The sequence below is a fragment of the Fundulus heteroclitus genome, chromosome 1 (assembly GCF_011125445.2).
Source record: "Fundulus heteroclitus isolate FHET01 chromosome 1, MU-UCD_Fhet_4.1, whole genome shotgun sequence".
Taxonomy (NCBI): Eukaryota; Metazoa; Chordata; class Actinopteri; order Cyprinodontiformes; family Fundulidae; genus Fundulus; species Fundulus heteroclitus.
Window position 1 is genome coordinate 24,867,819 of NC_046361.1, and position 18,468 is coordinate 24,886,286.

General features: G+C 39.5%; 1 protein-coding gene and 1 long non-coding RNA gene across 2 annotated transcripts; one reads left to right on the top strand and one right to left on the bottom strand.

Moving 5' to 3' along the window:
* Positions 1–1,286: 1,286 nt before the first annotated feature.
* LOC105935890 (NUAK family SNF1-like kinase 1) lies at positions 1,287–15,513 on the top strand. The gene is made up of 7 exons (XM_012876492.3): positions 1,287–1,884; positions 7,086–7,206; positions 8,024–8,175; positions 9,244–9,309; positions 11,255–11,374; positions 12,787–12,919; positions 13,027–15,513. Exons 1-7 carry the CDS (start codon positions 1,540–1,542, stop codon positions 14,193–14,195), a joined length of 2,106 nt encoding a protein of 701 aa, XP_012731946.2. The 5' UTR covers positions 1,287–1,539; the 3' UTR covers positions 14,196–15,513.
* LOC118563515 lies at positions 14,032–17,585 on the bottom strand. Its single transcript, XR_004931271.1, has 3 exons — positions 17,445–17,585; positions 15,647–15,746; positions 14,032–14,132 (listed from the first exon to the last, which is right to left on the bottom strand). It is a non-coding gene; the product is annotated as an uncharacterized LOC118563515 (long non-coding RNA).
* Between the last annotated feature and the right edge of the window lie 883 nt (positions 17,586–18,468).

The window sequence follows — 18,468 nt, forward strand, 5'->3', positions numbered from 1 at the left end:
GAAACATGTAATCTCAAGGCACTTTACAAAGTCTAATTCAATCATATTATACAGATTGGGTCAGATTATACAGATTGGTCAAAAATGTCCTATATAAGGGAACCTGTTGATTGTATTAAAGTCCCAACAAGCAGCATTCATGAAAGCCAGCTATATAACCAGAGTACTTAGTGCCCTGTGTTGGCCTGGGGGCCACAAAAGCACTTGAATTTACATGTGTTTATACACGCAAGTTGCACATGCAAACCATTTCATTAGAGTCAGGTTTTAAAGGCAATTTGAATCATTTCTGCTCCTTGATCGTTTCCGAGCTGGTCACATTCGCTTAGTGCGTCATCCAACTCTGCATCAGTTGTGTGTCAAACACTTTGTGCCACATCCTGTGAACCGGTTTTAAGGAGGTACCCTCGAATTTTGTTTGTGTGACAATTTGTCCACTGTGGATTCATTTTGGGATAATTGAGCAGCAGTTCTCTAAGAAAAAGTGAAAGATTTAAAGCTGGTTGGAAATATTAGATCACTAATAAAAACCTAAGATGGAAAAAGTTGGTAGATTTAATGCAAATTTGAAATATTTTTTTTCGGCAGCAAAATGACAAGACTGTTTAATGGATATATCACACAACCCCTTTAGGTGTATATTCCTTATGAATTATTCATTTAACGTTTTATTAATTCTGTGTATTATTATAATAAATTACTATGATTTGCTGAAGGTATATAATTTTGAAGAGGTGAAGAAAGTAACATTTCTGATTCATTTCAATACTTCTGATTTTATTGAAATAAATATTTTTTCATAGTAAACCTTTGTTTTATTATAAGGCATATTGTTTCACAAGAATAAAAAAAAGGGCTAAAGCTGGGCTTGTCACCGAATGGTAAAACATCAGGAAACTGACTGATGTGGTGGAAGCAAGTTCAATCTAAGTGATGGGGCAGTACATTCCGGACATATTTTCCCTCTCATATGCTGCTCAGTCAAAAATGGTATGGAAGCCCATTTATGGCACTCTGATGGAAAAAACAAAGAGTTTTATCTCATTCATAATTGTGAGATAGCTAAGCCATAATTATGAGATACTGTCTCAAACTTATAAAATAGTATCTCATAATTATGAGATAGCTAAGTCATAATTCTGAAATACTAAGTCATAATTCTGATCACCGGAGTGGCATAAATGGGCTTCCATATTTCCATAAATATGAGCCCTTGGAAAACCCAAAATGATCCCCACAGTGACCGTGACGCGCCGGGATGTTGGAGGCTCCACCCCTCGCCCATGTGGTTCACGTCGCTCCTGTTGCTGAGCTCATAAGTAGCAGAGAGAAAAGGCGATAAGAGAGCAGCTGCTGTCAGGATGTCTCAGATCAGCTTCAACGGCGCGTTTATTGCTGCAAGTTCATTCTTTATCCTATAACTCTCTATATGGGCAACTTCAAGCGTCCCTCTGTCCGCTTTTCCAACAAACTCAATACAATTTGGGGATCCGGGGAAGGCTGCTGCTCCTGACAGGTGCGCGCCGTGCCCAGGGGAGGATGGGCAGACGTGAAGCGCACAGCAGAGGCGCGATGAACCCCAGCCACCTCTCCGAGCTCGGCTGCCTGCAGGACTCGGCATCCAGCGGCCACCACCAGCACGGCGGCGGCAGGGAGCAGTTCCGGAGGACGGACAGCGGTCATCCGTGTGGCGCAGACAAGCGACAAAGAAAGCCGGATCCGGTGGCCGTGGGGCGCGCGTCGTCCGCGGGGGCCGCGCCGGCGGAGGTGAAGAAGCACCAGCATAAACACAACTTGAAGCACCGCTACGAGGTGATGGAGACGCTGGGGAAAGGCACCTACGGCAAAGTCAAAAAAGCGGTGGAGAGGGCCAGCATGAGAACGGTGAGTCCTGTGACGTGGAAATAGCTGCAGGATTGGTTATTTATACAGGAGTCTGTGATATCAGTTAAACGTAGGAGTGAAGGAACCAGTTTCTGAAAATTAATATAATGAAATGTGCAGGGGCGTCCTTAGGAAGTCTTGTTAGGGTGCCCAGATTTTTGTTTTGGGGGGGCGGGGGTTCACTGATAATCTTGGGGTACAACATAACCAACAATAACAATAACAACTTTTATGTCGGTTTCTTGCTAAACATTAAAATAAAGGGTTGATAAAGACTAATTGTCAAAAAGTCATGAAACTTTATCCCCTTTATAAGTCACTAGGTTCATGACTTTAATAATATATATTTATCAAATAATTGCTGATTTGATATGTTGAAACGTACTTTTTTAGTCCTTGCAAAAGTCAAAGTCCTTTTATTTTTTTTTATTTTTTTGTTTTGGTCCTAATATGTGATCCTGGCACCACACAAACTTGGGGCCATTTGCAAGTGATGGAAATAAATAAAAGGGTTCGATCTGTTCTTTTCTCTAACAAATTTGTGAACCAGGGTTGTGTGTCGCCAAATGTATTTCCCCCCTTGCTGCTGGTTGTACCATGTCGCTATATACTTTGGTTTTTAATTATTTATTCCGAGGTTGAAGTAACCCCTGTGGTGCCATGTGTATTTTTGATGCAAAAGACTTGTTTCCTCCTCTGCCAGGCTGAGATGCCTTTGCTCTGAGTCACTCTGCTCTTGGGGGTACGAACCTTACAAAAACTCTCCAACAGCAGTTTGACCCAGTTCACTGGAAACCAACTCAAACACATCTTATACACAGACAACTAGGAGCTTTTTTTTTTTAGTTTTGAACTGTAGATTCTAACTATCCAGGTTTGGGTTAGCAAAACAATGGGGAGATTATTTGTTTTAATATTGGATTTTACAGCCTTTTCTGATGACTCTCCTGTTATCTGACCACTAAAAGACACACACGGCTGCTAAGCTTTGATGCTATCTTCTGTTTTAGAAAACAAACACATGGCAGTAGAGTTAATCTTTTGGGAAATAAGAGCTTGGCTCTTGTGCTTGTTGCTTCGTCCCTAAACATCTAATTGTGAGGACTGAAGAGCAGCCCTGGAGTTTGTGTGTGTGTATGTGTGTGTGTTAGAGAGCAGGGTGAGTGTGTTTGCTGGGGCATGGGGAAAATGCAGAAATCCTTGAGCCATTAGCCAGCGCATACCAAGGATTCTTTGAAACAACGCGGATCTTATTTTTGGAAACAAGGCTCAGGGGCTGTTGTTTGAGTTTAAGGAAAAGGGAGGCGTTGGAGAAAGATGGTTTTAGAGCAAAGGTAAGATGGGACAGGGGTTTTAGATTCTGGATCAGAAAATTATTTCAGGAGTTAGAAATATTTTTTTTTAAATGAAGGATTCTTATTTAGATTTGGGTGGAAGATTATCTATGGGTCTTTTTCTCTTAATACGTAATTCTATCGGACGTTATTATCTTATATGTTGTTGTGCAACATTTCAAAATAAAACAAGTTTCATCATTTTTGCAAAACTGTTAAAAGCCATTAAACTTTTCTTCCTTTTTTTAAGGTTCAGCAAGCACATATTTAAATCTATTTCACTAGGAATGAAAAACAGAAGTTTGCACATAATTGTTTGGTGAAACATCAAATTGTACATGGTTTACTTTTTTTTTGTTTTTACAAAGAAAAGTCTAAAAAGCATGGTGAACATTAGTATTCAACCCCCTCATTGGTGACCAAGTTTATTGAGTCGCCTTTCATTGCAGTTGCAGGTATAACACCACACCTCCAACTTTGACTGTGGTGTTGTGATTTTAAGGCTGTGCAGTGTTAGTCCTACATATAAACACAGTAAAAATATAGATGATGGCTATTTACATTTACTGCTCGTTGCATTATGCTTTTGTTTTTTGATTATGAAAAACTGTGGGCACCTCATATTTTAGTAAAACGTATTGAAATGAAAAATTTAAACCAACATCTTTTAGGATTTTTAAGGCGTTTTTTAAGCATTATTTTAGGAGCTATCAGAGGCCAGTCCTCTGATTCCTCACTAATAAAGATTAGGATATATTTTCTGTATTGTCGCATTACTACTTTAACTATAGTCTGTTTGTCTTGGTCCAGATCCCTTTCGGCAGTGCATAGCACAGTTCTGTAATTGTTGGCTATGAAAGGAACAGCTTAAGGCTCTGTGTTTAGCTGAACACTGAGGTCCAGGGTCTGTTTGGCAGGGATCCCATCTAATCCCAAGGCTAAATCTTACGCAGATGCTTTAGTGACTCTTGGGATGCATATGTGTGCTTCTGCATGCATGTCCATGTCTTTCTCAGGACAGCTTAGCCTCGAATAGTGACTTGACACACACTCACTTTGAAAACACTGCCAACTTCTCAGCATCCTGAAGATTCGCGGACATCATCAACAGCAATCTGTCAGGAAACAATTAATTTCCTGGACTTTCTGTAATGAACCTAAAGAAGAGGAAAAGCGGGAGGGGAATGTAAACCACTGTTACTGCCCCTAAATAACCTCAGCATTCCTCTCCTGCTCTTGCTCTCAATAATACAAAAGAAAATCTGATCACTTTATCATGATTCATGTAAGTTGCAGCTTATGTTTCCTGTGTTTGTAAAGCAGCGATTATTTGGCAAGAATTTGTCACTCGGCTCATTATGTGGAAGAACAATGAGACACAGCCGTACTTCTGATATTTGTACACAGCAGAGTGAGCTCATACAAGTGCACGCATTCCCAAACTTCCCCCACAATGAAACCTGTGCCAAAGCGTGAGCAATACCCTTTTTTATGCAGATTTTTAGGAGGGTAAATTAAGGTTTGTCATGAATAAAAATAAAAATAAACGTCAGCTCTGTAATTTGCAATTCCTTGTCCTTTTGTTCTGTTAGCAACATTATTTCATGGTTCCATTTCATCTCTGCTGCTGATCTTTAGCAGAACTCTGAATTAATCTGTGTCCTTTCAGTGCTTCTCTTTTATTAAAGATACTGTTCACCGGCATGTGTTTTTTTATATATATATACCGACAAATACACACTGACAATAAAACACAGCTGAGTTGTGAAGTATGTATTTTCACAACAGAATTTCACAACGATCCAAAATGTAATCCTGATTTGTGTGCACCGGTGTTGACGGCGTCGCAGGAGGCCGAAGAATCGAGCGGCTCAGGGAGCGTCGGTAAACCCAGTGGTGGAGGAGCAACGTCAGACATATTTCAACATAGAGATTCTGCAGCTTGCAGCTTCTTCCCAGTTTGCCCTCTGCCTCGTCACAAACCACTTCTGGGTTTTATTGTTGTCACATTTTCCTGAAATCCATGCCGTGTTCTCCCATGCTTCCCAAACATTTTGCTGCAGCTCTGAAAAATACTAGTAAACGCGTTTTTAAGGAGTATTTTTGATGAAAAATGGGTAAGAGAAGACAAAAAAATAAATCATAGTTGGACATTTTAGAAAGAACTGTGATCAGTTGCCTTATGTGATGTCACAAGAGGGAGGGGCCTGTGGAGGCTTGTTTTTGTCTTGATTAAATTTACAAGAACATTGCAAAGCATACAAACACAAAATAAAAACATAACGTGGTTCTGCAGGTCACAAACTATATCTACAGCGAGTCTATTTTTTTTTTTTATAAATAATCTGTCTACTTGCTTTAAAATGAAGAAATGAAGGACTATGAGTATCACTTTAACATCACACTCTTCCCTTTTTCCCCTCATGTTGCTCCAGGTCAGGAAATGACTAAAGCTAACCAACAGCAGACTAGTACCTTTCATCTAATAACTAGCTTACTGTCATATTCAATAAATTAGAATATGAATTTCTAAGAGGCTTGTTTGTCAGATTAAAAGTACCTTTTGGAAAAACCAACCTCTAAGCCGGTATTAAACATACTTTTCATCAAGCCTCCATTGCTTCATGAAAAATGTTACCCATCTTATTGGTCTGTTACAATATTCTAATCTTAAATGCTGTATTTTTTTTTTATTAGCTGAAGGTTGAAAAAAAGATAATGGAAATAAAGTCTTTGAAAATTCATCAGTCTGTGTTAATCTATATAATATGTTTCCCTTTAGTGAATTGAGTTATTAAAATAAATGGACTTTTCAGTAATATTCTAATTTATTGAATATGACTACATGCTTCAAGCTGCAGCCCAGCAAAGGAAAGTTCACATAAGCCCACAGTCCCAGTTTATGTGGGAACATTCCCTTAAATGCCTCTAGTTTGATTGTAGAAAAATGCAAACCATTCCCCAAAAGCAGCAATTTTCCTTCATTACATGTCTTCCTCATCAATTATGGAAGGTCAGTCCGGTCCCAGGAATTCAGTGGCTTGTGCTTGCGTTGCATAGCTGCCTGCAGTTAGCGTAGTGTGTGAACTGTGTCTTCTCGTGTCCCTTAGACGTTTTTTCCAGCTGCTGAGAATGCTGCGGCAGTGACCTTGGGACGGGGTCCAGTACTACCATAAGGACACTCTGGGGGCTGCTGCGATACTGAAGCAGCAACACAATTTCTGTGTTTTAAATGTCAGCTAAACTTGTACAAGTGCTGCACGGACGTGTTGTACCACACTTCATTGTGTATTTTAATCTAAAGTTAAATTTGGTGGTCTGCTTTTTGCCTCTGCTCTTTGTGCTAAATGCGGATGATGTCCTCTATCTAGGTTTAGTGGCTGATGGTGTGGGATATCTGTTTTGGTGCTCCTGCATGTGTGGATTTAGGGGGTTGGGGGGAGGGTTGCATTGGGGTACAGCGAGTGCCAGGGATTAAAGAAGACAAGAGCTAACACTGCAGCTGTCAACCTTCTGCTCCTGAGCGTGCACACTTCACTGGACAGCAGCCTCTAAAACCAACATAATCACCTCTAATACCCAGAGATTTTGGTAGTGCAAGATAGTGTGTGTCACTGTGCTGACAGTATGCATGCAGGTATGTACAAAAATTATTGATTTCAAGGAGATGTTGAAGAAAAATAACCAGCAACTTTACCAAGCTTGTAATGGAAACTCATTTCTGTGCTTTCATTTGAGCTTCTCTGAAAAGAAACATTTACCAAGTATCACCAAGTTCCCTGTTCCATGTAATACTGCCAAACAAGCCATCTTTGATTTGATTCTTTTTAGTAATCCACGCACTTTCTTGCATGTTGTCATCCCCAGGTGGCGATCAAGTCGATCCGAAAAGAACGCATTACTGACAACCTGGATCGAATTCACATCCAGAGAGAGATTGAGATCACCTCCTCACTCAGACATCCAAACATTATACGCTTCCATGAGGGTAAGACTGTGTTGCATGAGAAGAAGAAGAAGGCATAAATATCTTTTATTCAAGTCATATCCGCTCAGTTTACATGAATGTCTAGGGATTAGATGGCTCCCTGCTCAGTGCAGTCAAATAAATTTAATTTTGTTTCTCACCTATCACTTAAATCACAGCAATAATTATTACTACATAACTAGAAATATATGCAACTGAAATTAATTTCTGGCCAACTTTATCTACTGCTCATCACTTCTCTATTCAAATACCCAACATGCACCTAAACATTGGGAAAAGTGGTATTTGGTTCAATAAATTAGAAACTGATTTTTTGTTATCTGCTTTCAAAGATGTCTATATTTATATTTCAAGATGAGTGCTGTCAAATATAATTCAGTAAGTATGTAAAGCTTGACAAACCTTTTTCCTGAATATTTTGCATTTAGTGCCCATAACTGAAAATACATTTTGTTTATATTTGACAATAAACAATAGTCTTTTTCATCTGTGTTTTTAAACAAACTCCTGATAAAGGTGTGAATTAATCCAGTACAGTAGCAGAAAAGCCACTCAGCCACACCTGAAGACATTTAAAGTCATCTGAAAAAAATTCACCCGTCTGTTCATCCATCCCTAGAGCCAGCCGTCTGGATTATTTAGCAAATAATAGTCGTAAAACTTGAGCTCAGCAGGAGTGCCTGCAGTAAATTCGGTTAACATCTGTATTTATTCTATTAAAAGTAGGTCAAAAAGGCACTGAGAACTCTCCTAATCTCCTAACATAAAAATGTTCTGAAACAGGCTTTAAAATGTTCCTTACATACTGTGTTGACAGTGTTTGAGAGCCGGGATAAGATCGTGATAGTGATGGAGTACGCCAGCAGAGGGGAGCTGTACGACTACATTCAGGAGAGGAAGCGACTGCCAGAAACAGAAGCCAGAAGCATCTTCCAACAGATTGCTTCTGCTGTCCACTACTGCCACAAGGTTAGCAGACACGCATACGCTCTGCAAATGTGAAACAGAAATTGGGTATAATCTGGGGCACCACATGTAGGCACGTGCGGAGTATTCAATTGAGCATTAGTAAATACTGTAATGCTAAATCCACTAAATCCTAATCGTAATACTGTGGTGAAACCTGACTTCAGTTTTCTGATCTCTCTGGGTTACGAGCACATTAGGCTCTAATTGCTGTTTGCAGTCACATATTTATATATTTCCCAGCCTCCTTTATGAGTTGGCGGAGAAGCAAATCCTTCCTTTCTGTTGTTTATGTCAATATTAAACTAGCAGCTTTGCCAAAAAGCAGGAATTACCCAGGAAATGCTTAAATCCTGTTAATACAGAGCCGCAGCTAGGCGAGGAGCTGCGCCTGACAGTCAGCTGAGCTGGAAGTAACAAATGTGTTTTGTTTGTTTGGATTTTTCAGGAGTTCAACATATTAAACTCAAATTAACATCCAGCTCCTGCACTTTGCTGGGAGGAGGGATTTTGCTCTCTCCCGCTGCTCCTGAATACTTTCTCGAAATAGAAACAAATGTTCTGGCATGAATGAATTATTGAATGTGCTGCAGAGGTATGCAGGGCAGACTGAGATGTTTTCAGTACTTCCAGTGTTTTTTTCTGTTATACAAAACAGGCCATGGGAACATAATCTGATTTCCCAAATATACAAATTTAGTTTTTCTTTTTTATTACAAAAACTGATATAGAAAGATGGATAGAGACTTGGACTGTGTAGGGAAAACCTGACCTCTTGGAAACAAGGGTCCCGTTCTACACAATAGTCCACTGAAGAGGATGAAATCAATGAAAGAATGGACTCTCTGAGTTTTTTTCCACATCACTAAACTTCCTGGGTGGCCATACATACTGGGCTTTGTCTTTTCCTGTGAATCACTGCCAACTCAGTGTCTGTGGAAATATTCTTCAGCAAACCAATCAGGAGATCGAGTCATCATCTGATTTAAAAAAAATAATAAAAATTGTTTTTTTTTCTCCCACTGATAACCTGCCTTAATGTTCTTATGTTCTGTGTCCACTCTCTTGCAGAATGGTGTCGTGCATCGAGACCTTAAGCTAGAGAACATCCTTTTAGATGAAGATTTAAATGTAAAGGTAAGGCTAAAAAAAGTTTAAATATTTTAATATATGGTGCTTAAGATTAGAGGAAACATTTCTGAGTAGATAAACATGGTGTGGTTGTTATTAACATCACAGTAAGTTAGGTTGGGCCAGTTTTCTAAGGAAAAAAAAAAGAAAAGAAAAAAAAGTGGGGGAAAAGTGGACATTCAGAACATGCAATGAAAGACTTTCTGCCCACCATAATGATAGCGCTATTTATACTGCCATCCACACTGAATCAAAGTAAACATAGTGCACGGTCCCATAAAGTAACCCTGGGGATATTTTTTTTGTCTTGCCTGGATATTACTGGCCTTATATGGGAGCTATGCATGCCCAAAGGGGACCGCAGAGAGTCCTGCAACAATCTGGGCAGACAGTTAAAAAATGTTTTTAAAAAAAGCACTGTGTGCAGACTTCCCATAAGCTCTTCATCCATTACCTACCTAATCAAAACAAGTTCACCACACTGACCTCCCACAGCATCTCTTGCAGGAAATGACCAAGGCGCATGTGTTTGTTTTATGTCTGCACCACAGAAAATGCTTAACGGCATGTGTAAGAAAACAGGAAAACTGGGGCATGTTTTAAATAACTTTGAGTCTGGGTCAGTTTATACTGTGTGCGCATTGCTGATTCTGACTTTAGTGAATGTGTGAAATGGCTTGTGAAAACCAAACCCTTGAAGAAAAACATTTTCCAGAGCATTTAGGAAAAATAACATTGCTGAACTATTTAGCAAACCTGTTTCAAGCACATTAAGATTTAATAGATATGTTGACATATTCAAGACTTGCATTACACTCATTGTCAAATTGTTTGGACTATCTCAAAAAATAGTTTGGGACCACTTTACAATAAGGCTCCCCTTTTATAGATGCCTATTGAATAGTTTATAGATGTGTTATTAATTTGTAAACACTTTGTAACTCATTCAAAAGTGTTTATTACGCATTAAGGACGAGCAAGAGACAAAACTGGCCGGTTTGTGCTTACAAGGTAGTGACTTAGTCTGAAATGCTAAATATAGGCAACTCTAGATGAAATATATGTTTGAACAGATTACGCTCACTATTTCGCAAGAAACCGGTCAGTTTTGTCTCTTGCTCACAAGAAAGTGTTGTAACAAGTAAAGGGAACTTGCATAATAATAATACATTGCACTTCACATTTGATCTCAAAGGCTACAATGGCAAACTGTTAAAAACAACAGCATAAAAATTAAACATAAATATAACTAGGCAGGGTATGCCTTTCTAAAAAGGTAAGATTTAAGTTCCTCACAAACACACATTGTTATTGCCACTGTATTAGTAAATACAGACCTCAAGGCTACATTGCGTACACAATGTCACCTTCTGTGTATAGGTCTCTTATGTTGTGTGATGGAAAAAATGTTGTCATGTATTTTTAACACCAGAGCTTCTGATAGAGGCCTGGCGCTCATGTTAATAATCTCTTCAGATAGAGGTGAGGTGAGGCATGGCATGCGTGGTTATGTCTCCTCGCCGCCTGGAGTGAGTGATTGCTCCGTTACGCAAGCGTGCAAGCAGCACCAGCCTGATGTTTTTGGCTCTCCTCTTTCCTCGCTTGCACAGGAACTGACAAAATCTTCACAGACCTATTTTTGGCTCATTTAAAATAGCTGTGAGTTGTTATGCTTTCAGCACACGACTTTAAATCTGCATAGCCCAGTCACTGAAAAGGAATCCAGATCCCAGACTGAGTGGAAACTTGAAGGAGTCGACTAATTTGGCCCAATGTTCAGCGTTTACTGATGTGTCATGGAGTCTGGCATTGTGTGCTTTAGATAAAGCAACAAGTTGTTATTACAACGTTGTTTGTATTTAGGGTTTGTTTTGTGTATAATACAAGTAGGATGAAATATAAACTGTTATAATCAAACTGTGCTGCTCTGTTTTTTGTCTTTTCTCTGCAGCTGGCTGACTTTGGCCTTTCCAATAACTTCCAGACAGGCTCCCTGCTGCAGACCTACTGTGGCAGTCCTCTCTATGCCGCTCCTGAGATAGTGAAGGGGCTGCCGTACACGGGGCCAGAGGTGGGTCGGTCAGCACAGTGTCTTGAAAGACGGTGTCGAAGTTATGCTGGGAGTGTTTGGCTCGCCATCCCAGTTCTCCAGATTACATTGTGATGAAATGGAAGAGTAGAAAGTAATTTTCCTTGATGAGTGTCAAAGTGTTTTCAGAAAACGTACCCTGTCATCTCTTCATTTGGCAAAAAAAAAAAATTACGTTTTTCATGAATTGGTCAAATGAGTTGCTTCTTTTTGGAGTTTGGGCTAAAAGTAGTGACATGTTTAGAGTTTTTGGTTTTCTTGCTCACCGCTTTTCTCATTACTGGACTTATCTTGGAGTTTTATTCTTATTTTCCAAGCTGTAGTTGATTTATATTCATCCTGATAAGCAGTACAATCGTTTTTCAGATACTTCAACTACAATGAATCAGTCAGTATCCTCCCCGTGTATAAATACTCCCCAGTTTCCTTTGTTCCCTTCCCTTGCCTTTCTTCCTGTTCTGTTCCTTCCGTCTCTTATTCTTGGTTTTGCACCACGTCAGCTTTTGGTCATCCGTAGGACTTCCTGAGCTTTGGTTAACTCATTTCTTACCATCCGTTTTTCATTAAGTGTTTCATCTGCATTTTACTAGTGCAATATACTTATTTTTTAATTAAAAAAATATATAAAATGTGCAGAATGCATGCATTGATACCAATTACTCTTACTGGATCATTTAAAAGGGAAAATCATGGACTGATAATCAAACCTTCACAAAGCCACTAATATCTTTTCAGCTGAAGCAGAGTCTGTAATGCTTAGAAGATTGCAACCTGAAATATGAGCTGGACACAGAGTTGTGCTTAAAGTTTATTATAAGAAAAATGTAACTTAATCAAAAACAGGCAGGCAGACAAGGAGTGCAGGAAGGATTACTCACACAATGGCTTTCTGACAAAATGACAGCAAGCGACTGTGGGAGGCAGGGATAAATAAGCAGAGTCCCAGTTGAGAGAACTTGATCCTAATTAACAGCAGCAGGTAAACTGAATGAGATAAATTTGCTGGAGCTATGGTAGAGGGTGACAGACTGAAATAAATGTGAATGGAGCTGAATAAAAATACAAGGACATAATCTGACTGGGAACATGAACACACGACTCCAAGTACAAATGAATGTAAGAAATAACTAGAAGGCAAAAAGTAAAGAAATGCAGTAATAAATAAAAACATCTAACAAACCTAAAACATGAAGTGAATTGTACGGCAAAACCCTAACGGCAAAACTAATAACTAAATATGGCAAGACCTATAGAACACAAATGTAAATCAAAACCATAACCAGACACCTCCAAATCATGGCAGTCAGGATATAATAAGAATATTTTTCACAGTGTTTACAATTTAGTAATCTCAGTTTTAAAACAACAAATGTTTTGTTTTTTGTATGTTTTAGGTGGACTGCTGGGCACTAGGGGTGCTGTTGTATGCTTTGGTGTACAGCAGCATGCCGTTTGATGGGGCCAATCACGCTAAACTAACAGAGCAGATCTGCCAAGGCCGCTACCGCAGACCCAACCCCCCATCAGGTAAACCAATAAAACGTCTGCGTCCATTAAAACTGCCCTAACGTGCATCTGGTGTGATTTGCTCTCTGTTAATCTGGTGTAAATAGCCGTTGATCTGCTTCTCCCAGACGCCTGTGCCCTCATCGACTGGCTGCTGACAGTACGCGCGGATGAGAGGGCCACCATCGAGGACGTGGCACACCACTGGTGGGTGAACTGGGGCTATGAAGAGAGCGTGTGTGACTGTCCCACATCTCCACACCAAGAATGCCCTTCCCCCTTGCTGGCCCGCTACATCGACTGGCAGAATCAGGTCGGCCCTGCTGGCGATATTACAGCTCACCCTGGAAGCCAGACTTCAGATTCCTCCTTTTGTCCCCAGCATGCATCAAACTCTTTTTACTTTGGTTTACCTTTAAAAAATGACTGCGGAGGAGGAGCAAGGGTCCGCGGAGGAATTTCAAACCTGAGAAAGTCGCGCAAGGAGAATGCGATTCCACAGACCGCCATGGGACCCTGCGCTGACGTTTATTCAACAGCTGTTTCTCCCGCTGCTCTGGCCACTTCCGCTCCGGAACGAAGAAAACCCAAAGGCATACTGAAGCACCAGAGGAGTTTGGATTCAGTTTTTCACAAATCTCCAAAGGAAAGTTCTTCCTCGCAAATGTGCAGCACTCTCCCTCACCCGACGCGGGCGAGGGAGAGCGCTCACACGCGTGCCGATGTCTCCTCCAAAACTCTTCCACATCCGTCTACATTCAGTCAGCCTTCATCCAAGATGCCAAAGAAAGGGATACTTAAGAGCCGGGAGTCAGGTTATAACTTAGCCCCTGACGGAAGCTGTTCTAGAGAAGGAAAAGAAAGTGATTTAAGTCAGTCGGGTTCCCCAAAGACTTTCCCTGCTGCAGAAGACAGTCCCACCATGCGCACAGAAGCAGTTAGGAGACGAAAAGGTATTCTGAAACGTAACGGTAAGTTCTCTCGCAGTCTGGATCTTCCTGACGATCCCAATTCCTCTGACTGTTCGGCCCCTGCAATATTCCCCGAGGTGCTCCAGCAGCTCCTGCGGGCCACGGGGGACGCCGAGGGCCGACGCAGCCGCCCTTCCAGCGTGGTCAGCGAGGACAGCCTCTTCTCTTCTGATTCCTTTGATCTGCTGGACCTCAGCGCTCAGTCACAGCGCAGGGTTTTCTCCCATGGGAGGCAGGGCAGTGGCTGCAGCTCAGAGGAGAACCTAAGGCAGACGGGAACAGAGTCGGGCGAGGTCGAAGGACACAGAGGACGACAGAAAAGCTAAATGTGAATAATGAATCATTAAATCATGCAACATGCACCGGGTATGTTGAAAGGAGTGAAGGACTCTGCTCTATGGAAAAGTTACGTTGCAATGTTGGCTATTATTGGGAATGTGAAGCGCCATTTCTGATCGTATTTGCCCATGTACCCTTGTAGATGAGCACATACAGGGAATTGGGGCCTATGTCCAGCGATCATCGGGCAAGAGGCAATGTACACTCTGGAAAAGTCGTCAGTCCATCACAGGAGACACACAGGACAGACATCCATGCACACTCACACACACTCATGCCTAAGGCCAGTTTAGAGAGACCAGTTAAACTAACAGCCATGTTTTTGGACTCGGGATGAAGCCAAAGGACCCAGAAAGAACCCGTGCATGCACGGGGAGAGCATGCAAACTCCATGCAGAAAGACCCCAAGCTGGGATTCAAACCCAAGACCTTCTAGCTGCAAGGCAACAGTACTGCCAACATGCAGCCCTAAACACAGCATGGGAAATAGAAATAGGACCAAGAAAATGTTAGTTTTTAAAATATTTTTTAAAATTTTTACACACAAGTTACTTGTAGGTGCATAGTTCAGGCATTTGTTTACAGTGGTAAATGTTTTTAGAATAAGTGGCAACCATGTCTAATGTGGTGCACAACTCAACCTATTTACATAATGGCATTTGCATTTGATTTAGTTTGTTTTTATTTTGGATGCAAACCCTAATAAACAGACTTCCGTCTAATATTTTATGCACACAAGTGTGTTTTTACTTCATAAGCCTTATGTGAAATGGATTCTGGCACACTAGGATATTTTTAAGCAGACTGAAGGGCACTTTGTTGTTTCTGAAGAAAACTTTGCCTTATTACAGCTAAGTTTCACCATGTTTTCATCTTGATTTTTCTTCTTGTACCATCCTGCTCATGAAATACGTTCTGACAGGAAGGAATAGGGATTCATTCATGACAAAAGCTGTTCATTCAGCTACTTTGAAGTGAGTTAAAGGCACATTATGTCTTATCCTGCTTCAAAATACTAAATAGGAGGCTGAAGTAAGTAGTAAAAGTACAGTGTTGGCTCTTTTAGCACCTATATTTATTCCTTACAGTGTTGACTTTGTGCAATTTTGCCTATTTGTACCTACACAGTTGCAGACAATTTTATTTTGTTGTGACCACACCTGTGCTGCTGTGGAAATTTAAGGTGATCTGTGCAAAAGATGTATTGAATTCAGATGTTATGTTTATATAACAAAATAAGGATATTCTTTGTGTTTAACTATTTTATACTTGTTCTGCAATGGTTAATAAATTATTTGAATCAAATCTCAAACCTTGTTGTTTTTCTGTTAAGAGAGCAGAAAAAGTGTTCGGTTAAAAATGTGTTAAGCTCCTAATTATAAATCTTAAAAGGGTAACTAAAGGAACATCACAAAAACACATCAAGCCTCCCATTTACCTTTTACTGTTTACTTTTCAGGTCCTGTGTCCCCATAAAACACGAGCTAGTCTACAGAATGGCATCATCGGGGCTCTTGTTTTACAGTAAAAGGCTTTTGCTGAAGGAAAAACAGACAGAAAAGGCTACAGTTAACATTTAAACAACTTACATTGCTTACATTTTTGGTCATTTTGTTTAAATAGGAGAAGCAACAAATCAGCAGCACAAGAAAACTGCTTAGGAAAAAGTCAATAGCTGGCCACTAACAATGATGGATGCATTTATTTTGTTTTCTCTTTCATTTAATACATTGTCATATGCCTTATCTTCAGTCTCTACAAGGCCTTAAAAAGTTTAAAATTGAATTATCCCTAATTGTAGGCCTTAAAAGTGTGAAATGTGTGTTTTTATGCTTGTACATTTTTTTTTCTATCATGAAATGATTTGTAGTTCACGTTGAGGAATTTGGATGTTGTTATCCCATAAGACCTCAGCCCCATATCTTATTGCAGAGATTGCAGAGAGGCAATAAGCTGTTGATAGGAATCTACTGCCAGACAATCAACCTCCCTGCTAATCGGCAAAAGAAATCTGCATGTGAAACTGGCTTATAATTTAATGTTTCGATAGTTCAAATTAAAACATCCTTATATTGTCCACAGCCAGTTTCTTCTTACTGAAAAGATCAGTATTATAGTGTAATATTCACTTTTATAATAGCTAAAATCCCTTGCCATTACCTGCTGAGATTTATCGTGAGCTAATCAGGAAATGTGGAGCAGAATGAAAAGCAGGGAAGCTGAGGGAGGGAGACTAATTAACATCCTTAGAGCTGAACTAAGACACAAAGAAACAGCCATGTTTGTAGAAACGCACCAAAGGAGAAAAAACTTAAATCAATTATTCCAAAAGTGCAATGAAAAGAATGCAATGGTAAACTAAGAAACTAAATACAAAGGAATGAACAGACATAGAACATAAACAAGAAAATGATGAAAACAGAGACAAGAGAAACCCAAACACCTAAGGATCACAATAGTTACCTGCATAAAATGTTTTGTTGTCAGAGGTCAGAGAGAAAGGACAGACTGGTTTAACAATAGCTCTAATCACTAGTTCTTATAACCAAGGTATGTGGTTGTTATCTATTTGGCTAAATATGAAGCACGAGACAAAAAGTATGTGATACTTCAATTTAGGTGAATATTGTATCTATATTGTAATTAATTTTTATCCTAAAAAGCATTGTTATAATTGTAACAATTTTGTTAACGAATGTTTAAAAATTGTAAAAAAAATAAAATAAAAATCTTTTTAAGACAGCTGATTAAAGTACTGCAGTTCCTACATTAGACATTAAAACATAAAAAATGTCTTTCTCTAATTAGACATTAAAACCTCTTTACAGCATTATACTCAAGCAGTTTAAAATTAAGTTTATTCAGGATCTCATATTTTAGCTATTGACCGAATAAATAGTACCCTAATTGTCCCAGATGTTTTAAACTGGAACAAACAAAAAACCTTTCTACTGAATGATTCATCGAACTGTAGGATAAAAAGGTTTTTGATGCATAGTTGCAGTTATGTGTGAGATAACTATTTCATACTTCCTATAAAATATTTAATGTATTACTTTAAACTTTAAAGAGATTGCTCACTGACACAAACTAATCCTTAAATGGATAAAAAAAACTATGTGGTGCAGCAGCTCTGAGATTTAAGGAAATTGCAGTTTTGAACAAAGCAGTAAAACCAGAATGCGGCCCGTCTCCAGATACATGCTGTGAAGCAGCCTGCCCACAGCAACACTGACCCAGGTCATGGCAGAGTCCAGCGATCTGCTCACAAAGAATGTCCCTGTGAGAGATGAGGAGCTTGGGCTGCTTCTCATCGAGAGCTTGAACAAGTTGTCCAGCCAAGTTACCAACCCTATAATCAGCCAAAAACACAAATAAGACATGAAATCAAAGTGTAATGACAGGCTAACAAGGTTTACACTAGTTGGCCAGCTCAGTAGCATTAAGCTCCGACAAGTCCTGTGTGAGAATACATTGCTTTAGAAAAGTATTAAAATCTGTTCTTTTTTTCCCCCTTACATAATAATCTATGAATGTATTTTATTCAGATTTTGTGACAGACCAACACAAAGTAAAGCACAATTGTGGAAAGTTGAAATAAAAGAACGCATCGTTTGTAAAATGTTCCATTAATGAAAAACTGAAATGTGCAGTATTATCCGTATAGTGTTCAGGGCTCAACCTACAAGTTAATTAGGTCTATGTGAAAATAAAATAGATTGTATTACTCACTGAGCATTGTGCTGCTCAATACATTTAGAAGGGTTGCGGTGTTCAACTATATACCATCCGTTTGTCCTTCAGCAGGTTGATGAGAAAGATAATTTCATGTCACTATAAAAACAAACATTCATGATTCTTAGTAAAAGTGTCTTTAATGATTGTCAGGATGTGGAGGAGTAAAATAAAATGTTTGTTGAATTTACATGCAGCTTATAAAAGGTAAGATTTAAAAAGGAAAAGAATGTTTTTGGCAAACAGGATAAAATCCAGCACTCTCTAGGCACAGGCCAGTATATAGTAGTTTGCCTTTTAACATCTCTCATGCGAGAAAACGTCTACAGCAGGTAAAATAGGTTATCGAACTTCTCAACGTGTTTCGTATACATTTCTAACACGACCACAGGCATTACATTCAGCATGGACCAAAACAGGTCAATGCTTCAGAATTAACCCCACGCCACAAAGAATTAAGTTCTGAAGGCATGTTTATAAATTAATACAAAACCCCTTTTTAGCTCCTGTTCACCAACTATGAAA